The sequence below is a fragment of the Neomonachus schauinslandi genome, chromosome 3, assembly GCF_002201575.2.
Source record: "Neomonachus schauinslandi chromosome 3, ASM220157v2, whole genome shotgun sequence".
Lineage (NCBI taxonomy): Eukaryota > Metazoa > Chordata > Mammalia > Carnivora > Phocidae > Neomonachus > Neomonachus schauinslandi.
Window position 1 is genome coordinate 156,315,016 of NC_058405.1, and position 8,017 is coordinate 156,323,032.

The 8,017-nt window shown below is 36.5% G+C and overlaps 1 protein-coding gene across 1 annotated transcript in view; it reads left to right on the forward strand.

The window, feature by feature from the left end:
- PLCL1 (phospholipase C like 1 (inactive)) overlaps positions 1 to 8,017 on the forward strand; it is a 343,570-nt gene that overhangs the window by 265,112 nt on the left and 70,441 nt on the right. Inside the window, 1 exon segment of the mRNA XM_021703070.1 lies at positions 1,289 to 1,492. Within this exon segment, the coding sequence (XP_021558745.1) occupies positions 1,289 to 1,492 (204 nt within the window).

The window sequence follows — 8,017 nt, forward strand, 5'->3', positions numbered from 1 at the left end:
AATCCCTACTTTCAAGATAGAAAACAAGCTTGAAGACGTTAAGTGATTTCCCAAATATTGCAGTTAGTAAATAGGAATGTTGGTCTTTAAATCCAGAATGGCCTACTACCAAAACTCATGATCATTCATGGTTTTTAGTCATGTGATGCTGAATCTCAAACCCATCATTTGGTGAAGACTTTATTTTTACATTATTTCACAGACAAATTCCAGAAAAGACTTAAAATCAATTTTAAATAGCTGAAGTGGTGGAAAACAGTATGGTACATAATGCACACATAAGTACTTAGATTGTAAGCATTTTATTTGAAGTGGTTGCCTTAGCCACTATTTTAAAAATAGGTTCCAAATATTACCATTTTCTATCTGACTTTTTCTGACATAATTCAAAACTATTATAAATCCCTGTATTAGATTACTTATACATCATTTCTACATCTTACTTTACATATTAGAAATCGATTTTATTTATTTCTATGTAATTCTTGAAATATATCCTTTACACATACTATGTTTTTAAAATGCATCGTTAAGGAGAGTTGGTTATGGATACAGTTTTTTTCCAGGTAATACTGATAATTTATATCACCTTAACATAAAGTCTTTTGGGTTAAGGATTATTTGGAGCCTAATCAGTAGAAAAATGAAATACCATCATTGTCGCTAAATTCATTTGACATATAATAGGTTAGGTACTGCTCGCTGTTAATAAAATATGAAATAGTTACAATTTCTATTTCAAATGAATGTAGCTCTACATGAAATTTGTTTTAGTATGTGCATCTGTCAGGTGCATTTCTGATGGGATGACAGAGAAATACAATTGATGGTTAGTCGAATGCACATCTGTGAGTAATTGCAGCCTGCTACCTTGAGGGGAAAAGCCTGAAGGAAATGTACTCCAATGTATAATCACTGGCATGTTTTTATGATCATCATGATACAAATCGAATAAGATATTCACAACCAGCCAAGGCTAATTTGTGTGAATATTCCAATGTTCTGCTTTGAAAAGCACTGTGTAGCCTTGGTTCACAATCAGCTTTGCTTTATGGCATTTTTGTGGCAGTTGCTAAAAATTGACAAAGATGAAGTATGATAGTGAATTAGTTCTGTGTGCTTTCTTGATGCACGTTACACTTCTGGTTGATTATAATCCAGTTTCCTCCAAATTACATATGTATCAGAGGGTATACTTTTAATGAATATACTTTTGTGTAAACCTAGAAGTGCTGGGGGTGATGTGTCATGTGGTCAGAAGTCTAATTGCATGTTTGCTTCCCCACAGAATGCCATAGTGTCTATTAAGGAACTGTGTGGACTTCCTCCAATTGCCAGTCTGAAACAGTGCCTGTTGACCCTGTCCTCTCGGCTCATCACCAGTGATAATACTCCTTCAGTCTCTCTTGTGATGAAAGACAACTTTCCTTATCTGGAGCCTCTGGGGGCAATTCCAGATGTGCAGAAAAAAATGCTGGCTGCTTATGATCTGGTAGGAAATTGTGACTCTAGATTTCTTATCTGTGTGTGTGTGGGGGTGGGGGGAACTCATCTGGCAGGGACTCTTTTGTAGAACTCTAATGAATAAATCACTTTGGGAGTAGCAGGCAGAGCTGGCCCGCTCAGCTTCCCTTAAGGCCCAGTGAAGACTTCTGGGGCAATGCTTTGAACCCAGAGCCCCACAAATTACAAACAGAAATTCTCTGCATTAGTAAGGAATGAATTATTAAGTCTTCAAAAATATACACAATTTCTAATCATCTAAATGACTTTGGCCTGCAACATAACCATTTAATTGTGTACCTGTAAGAAATGAACATATGCTTCTCAGTGCTGCCTTATGATATTTGTGACAAAATATTTCTCTGGAATTTATATTTCTTTTTTTTTTAAATTTTATTATTTTTTTGAGAGGGAGAGAGAGCACAGAGCACAAGTAGGGGGAGGGGCAGAGGAAGGGGGAGAAGCAGACTCCCTGCTGAGCAGGGAGCCAGATGCAGGGGCTCTATCCTAGGACCTCGGGTATCATGACCTGAACCAAAGGCAGACCCTTAACCGACTGAGCCACCCAGGCACCCCTGGAATTTGTATTTCTAAGCTAACACTGTTAAATGATTTTTCTGAATGTATAATGTAATTTATGTAGTAATTAAGTTTAAGAATAATTATATTTTTGCCTCCTAATTCCATAAAAAATTAAGGAGCAAATGAAAATCTTGAAAAATTTGTAACATATATACCAGATAAAGTGTAACTATCCTTAAAATAGAAAGTGCACTTAAAAATCAGTAAGAAGGGTCACCTGGGTGGCTCAGTCAGTTAAGCAGCTGACTCCTGATTGTGGCTCAGGTCATGATCTCAGGGTCCTGGAATGGAGCCCACTAGGGAGTCTACCTCAAGATTCTCTCTCTCCCTCTGCCCCTCCCTCTGCTTGTTCACTCTCTCTCTCTAAAAAATAAATAAATTGTTGATGAAAAAGAAATCAGTAAGAAAAAATATGGAGAAAAAAATCTTACATCAATTAAGTTTAAGTACAGCTTGATAAAACAAACAGTGCAACACAATCATGGCTTAAAAATACAGTTTTACTCTTTCAAATAAAAATCTGGAGACCAACCTTCCAAGATGGAACTTCTGTAAAGTTCTTAGGAACCTAGGCTCCCTCTAGTTTTCTGCTCTCCCATCCCTATAGTGTGACCCTTATCCTTATGGTCCCTAAAATGGCTGCTGAAGCTCCAACCATAACATCTGCATTCAACCATCAAGAATGATGAAGAGAAAAAGAGGGCATATCTTTTGCCTTTAAGGACATTTCTCCAAAATAGCATAGATCATTTTTGCTTATATTTCATCAGCCTAGAGTTAATACATAGCTACACTTAGCTGCAAAGGAGAATGGGAAATGTCTTTATTTCAAGGGGCTATGTGCCCAACTAAAAGTTATCTCTTCTGTTACTAAGAAATAGAGAGAGGAGAGTTATTAGGGGATAACAAATATTCTTTGCTTCAGAGGCGAACAGGCAGTTCATGTATCTCTTCCCCCCTAAAAAAATGAAAATCTAAAAACATATTTAACCTTAAGATAAGTTTTTAATTAAAGATATTAAAGAAATGTAGTAAAATATTCCCTCTCTCACTGGCACTAAAAAAATAGTACCTCTGATAGAGAATTTAAGGTAATGGATACTCATCCATTTACCTCTACTAGGAAAATAAACTGGCATAATTTTGGGGGAGATAAATTTGGCAATATAATTTAAAATGTTTTTCCCACTTGATTTATGTATTTGTTTTCTGAATTTATGTTAAGGCAATAGTGATGTACATAAACATTTATGTTTCATGTCAACATAGAACTATTAGTTAAATAAAATATAGTAAACCAATATTATGGACTCTTTTGAAGCCATTAAAATCATGCATTAGAAGAATATTTAATGGTATGGAAAACTTCTCATAACATATTTTGTGAAAAAGTCCAGCTACAAAAAAAATATACACTATAGGATTTAAATTGTATTTATATGTATACACATCACACATCTAAACTGTTAGCAGAATATTAATAGTGATTATTTTTAAGTAAGGAGAATGAACTTTATTTTCTTGTTTATGTTTTTCTACTTTTTATTCTCTATTTGCAAAATTCTTTACAATGAACCCAACTAATTTTCATAGTTGAATAAAAAAAATAAATGTTAAGCAAGAAAAGAATAATCTTTTATCCTTAAAAAAACAACTAGAGGAAAGACATTTGGGATAAACACCCTACAACTGAAAAAAAAAAAAAAAAAAAACCCATAGAATGCATTCTGCTTCTGAATGATCACACCTCTTATAAACTGTACTCCATGGTTGCTGGGGGAAAAGTTCACCTATTACCTATATCTCATTTTTCATGAAATCAATTTTTTCGTCATAAAAGTAGGGACTGAGAGCTATCCAGTGAATAGGTATAATTGCCATCTACGAGGTGAAATTAGGGTACTAGTTGCCATAGAGACAGACAGTTGAAATCACTTATTCTTCCAATTCTCTGTGAAGCTAAGAAAGAAAAATCATTCCTTGGGAGGGGAGGCTGGTTCCCTGGAGTTGGGCTTGGAATAAGCAGAAGAGCACCTGGAGCACCTGGACTGTGTTTGGCCAATTTCCATTTTACATCCCCAAGTGTCCGATGCTGTCTTGTTTTTTCATTTCTATCTGCTGGAGCCAAATCTGGACATCAGCCTTTTCTCATTTGTATTTTTAAAATGCAGTTTGTAATTACAAGCATAGCATGGTTTTCCAATACTTAAGTAAAAGGCCACAGTAGAAAGCAGAAGTACTTACAATGAGATCTTCATTTATAGTTCCCTGCAGAAATGATTTTTCATATTGGTTGGGAACTGAGTATAAATATCCCTATGCCAAATGGTAAACCCAGCAGACCTTGCAAGTGATTGAAAACTCTTTTGACAGCTCTGTTGGCTTATTTCTTTTAGTGGGGAAGTGAGTAGGAACTTATACAAGTAATGATGATAGTGACCTGAATGTAAAAACATCATTTTTACTTTCGAGGATTTGCATTGTATTGGCTGGCATCTTCAATGCTCTTCTTATATCAGTGTTAATATTTATTTTAAAGAAGACTTCTAAGATATTCTGCAGATCGAGTAATAATTTTATTTTATTTATTTATTTATTTATTTATTTTTAAAGATTTTGTTTATTTATTTGACAGAGACAGAGATAACAAGAGAGAGCATGAGTAGGGAGGAGAGGGAGAAGCAGGCTCCTGGCTGAACAGGGAGCCGGAGGATTTGAGGATTTGAGGCTCGATCCCAGGACTCTGGGATCATAACCTGGGCCGAAGGCAGACGCTTAACCCAATGAGCCACCCAGGTGCCCCTCGAGAAATCATTTAAGAAAAAAAATTGGATCAAGCAGGATTTTCCTGCTTGAAATCCTACAGTGCTTCCCATTAAAATAAAATGGAAACTCCTTACTGTGGTCTGTGGGGTCATTTATGATCTGGCCTTGCATACCTATATACCTATCTCACTCACCTCTCCCAGCCTCACCCCCACTCCTGTTCACTACCCGCAACCCTCCCCGCCCCCGCTGCTAACCAGCCACGTGGACTTTCTTTCTTTCTTCAACTAGACCAAGTTTGTTCCCACCTCTGGGTTATTTTATTTGTGGTTTCCTCTGCTTGAAATGTTCTGTTGCATGAATAGTTGCTTCTTATCTCTTAATTCTTAGCTCAAATATCATATCCTCAGAGACGTCTTCCCTAACCACTGTCCCCACCCGTCACTCTATCACATAACCTTGTTTTATTTCCATCACCCTACTTAGCAGTGTTGAAAAATATTTTGCTTGACTTTCTGTTTAATTTCTGTCTTCCTTTCCCCTTCAATTTAAATGTATACTCCATGGTGGCACAGACCCTGTCTGTCTTGCTTACTACTGTTATCTCTCGCATCTAAAACAGTGCTGGCATGTACTATGTTACCAGTGAATGTTAGTTGAATGAAAAGTAAATAGAAGCATTAATTTTTGGTGAAAATAGTGTAGATCTGGTGCCATAATTGATGTGTTTATGGTAAATCATTAAATCTTCTTTGTTTTACCTCTATGACACCACGCTAACCAAACTGTTCCTTGTCTTAAACATACAGTTAAAAACTCTATAGACTGAGGCAAAACTATGGAGACAGTAAAAAGATCAAGGGGCCAGAGGTGGGAGACAGGGTAGGATGAGGGAGGGAGGGATGAATAGGAGGAGCACAGAGGATTTTTAGGACACTGACACTATTCTATATGATCCTGTAATAGTGAATACATGTCATTATGCATTTGTCAAAGCCCATAGAATATATAATACAAAGAGTTAACCCTAATGTAAACTCTGGACTTTAGCTAATAATACTATATCAATATTGGCTCATCAATTGTAATAAATATACTACGCTAAAGAAAGACGTTAATAGTAGGAAAACTGGGGATGGGCTTAGGGGGTTTACGGGAATTCTCTGTACTTTCAGCTCAGAGGGCTAAAACTTCTCATAAAAATAAGGTCTAAAAAAATTCCTTGCAGACTATTAATAATACAAAAAATATTTGGATGACTAAGGCAGAAAACAAATCCAGGGTAATGGTGGTAGTAGGGGGGCAGGTACAGTTTGAATGTTCAACTCAAATCACTTAAATATTTGGATTCCTCAAAAATGGTAATGAACTGTATAGATGCCAACCAAAACAAAAAGTTGTAACCACTAAAAAAATACAGAATACATTTAGAATAAAAAAAAGACCTGAAGTCATTTCCAAACAGATACAAATTTGGCTTATTTCAGTATCAAAAGAAACAAATCAGGCAACTAGTAACTTCCATTTACTTAAAGCCAACCTGAGTGTATCAAACAATACTACTTATCAACAGGAAATAAAGTGAAAAGATTTTAGAAAACATTGACCCTGAGTTCATCTGCACAGATTTTTTTCTAAACTTAGCTTTCCCCTAATGACCTGAGATGGTTCTCTTCCTTACCAAACACTGGCTAATTTAATATGTGGAAATATTTCCTATTGATGGTCTTAAAAATTTAGTCTTAAAAGTCATTTTAATATTAATGTGGCAGTTATAATTCTATTATAGTATCCTGTGTTGATATCAAGAAATCAAACACCAAATATATCCTTAGTAGAGTGGGCTTATTTACATGGCATAATTTCAGAAGACAGTTTCCCCATAGTACATATCTTATTTAAAACATACATCTTCTGGGGCACCTGGGTGGCTCAGTTGTTAAGCGTCTGCCTTCGGCTCAGGTCGTGATCCCAGGGTCCTGGAATGGAGCCCTGCATCGTGCTCCCTGCTCCGCGGGAAGCCTGCTTCTCCCTCTCCCACTTCCCCTGCTTGTGTTCCCTCTCTCACTGTGTCTCTCTCTGTCAAATAAATAAATACAATCTTAAAAAAATATATTTAAAAAATTAAAAAAATAAAACATACATCTTCTATCTGCTCACTGGTACTTGGAATTTCAAAATTGCAATCAATTCCTTTGGGTGAGGACTTTTTAATCTCTTTTAAAATGCAAAAAAAAAAAATCTTCATGAATAATAACACATTGGATTATCAGCAATTTGTAGCCTTGAGTGAACTTAACCGATCCTGTCCTACCTAGGATTTTTACCTGGGAGAAGGAAGAGATCTTAAAGACAGAGTGTTCCCCAAGTCTGGGTTAGGTGAGGGTGAGGTTGCTCAAAGCATTACAATTTGTCCTGAGAACCACAATCTCCCTTCATGCTCTGAATAGGGATGCAGCTCTGGAAATGCCTGTCTGATATTCAGGGCAGCAGAAACACAGGTGACTTTCCTGATTATCAAATATGTGTCCCAGCCTGAGGAGGGATGTGCCAGCTTCTGAAAAGCACTAAAGCAAACTGGGAACATTATCAGTAACTGAAGTAAGTAGAATAAATAGGTCCTAAAAGCAGAAGGTGGGATCGATGCCTCTTTCCCAGACTGAAGACACACAGCCGCGGGCTGTTGGTGTTAGACTCGAGGGGCACTGCCGTTTTGGTGGCTTCATATTGTCCTTAGGATGGTTTTTCAGAAATTGTATTAAGAATTTCATTTAAAACCAGAGTACCATTTCTAAGTGACCTGTCCCTTTATTGCACTGTAATTTTTGCCTCCCAGGTCTTTGAAAGAGCAAGCTTCACTTCCCCACTCTGGCTTTGCACTTTCTCTAAGAAAATATCCTCCGAAGTAGGCACTGTAGTAATGGAGTCACTCACTGCCCAGCCTTTTAAGGTTGCCAATGCAGTCTTTTAATTTACAGTTCAATATTTCTTTCCTCATGTTTTTTCTCATATGTATCCATTTCTCCTTCCTTCCTTCCTTCCTTTCTCTCTTTTTCTTTCTTTCTTTCTCTCTTCCTTCCTTCCTTCCTTCCTTTCTTTCTTTCTTTCTTTCTTTCTTTCTTTCTTTCTTTCTTTCTTTCTTTCTTTCTTTCTTTCTTTCTTTCTT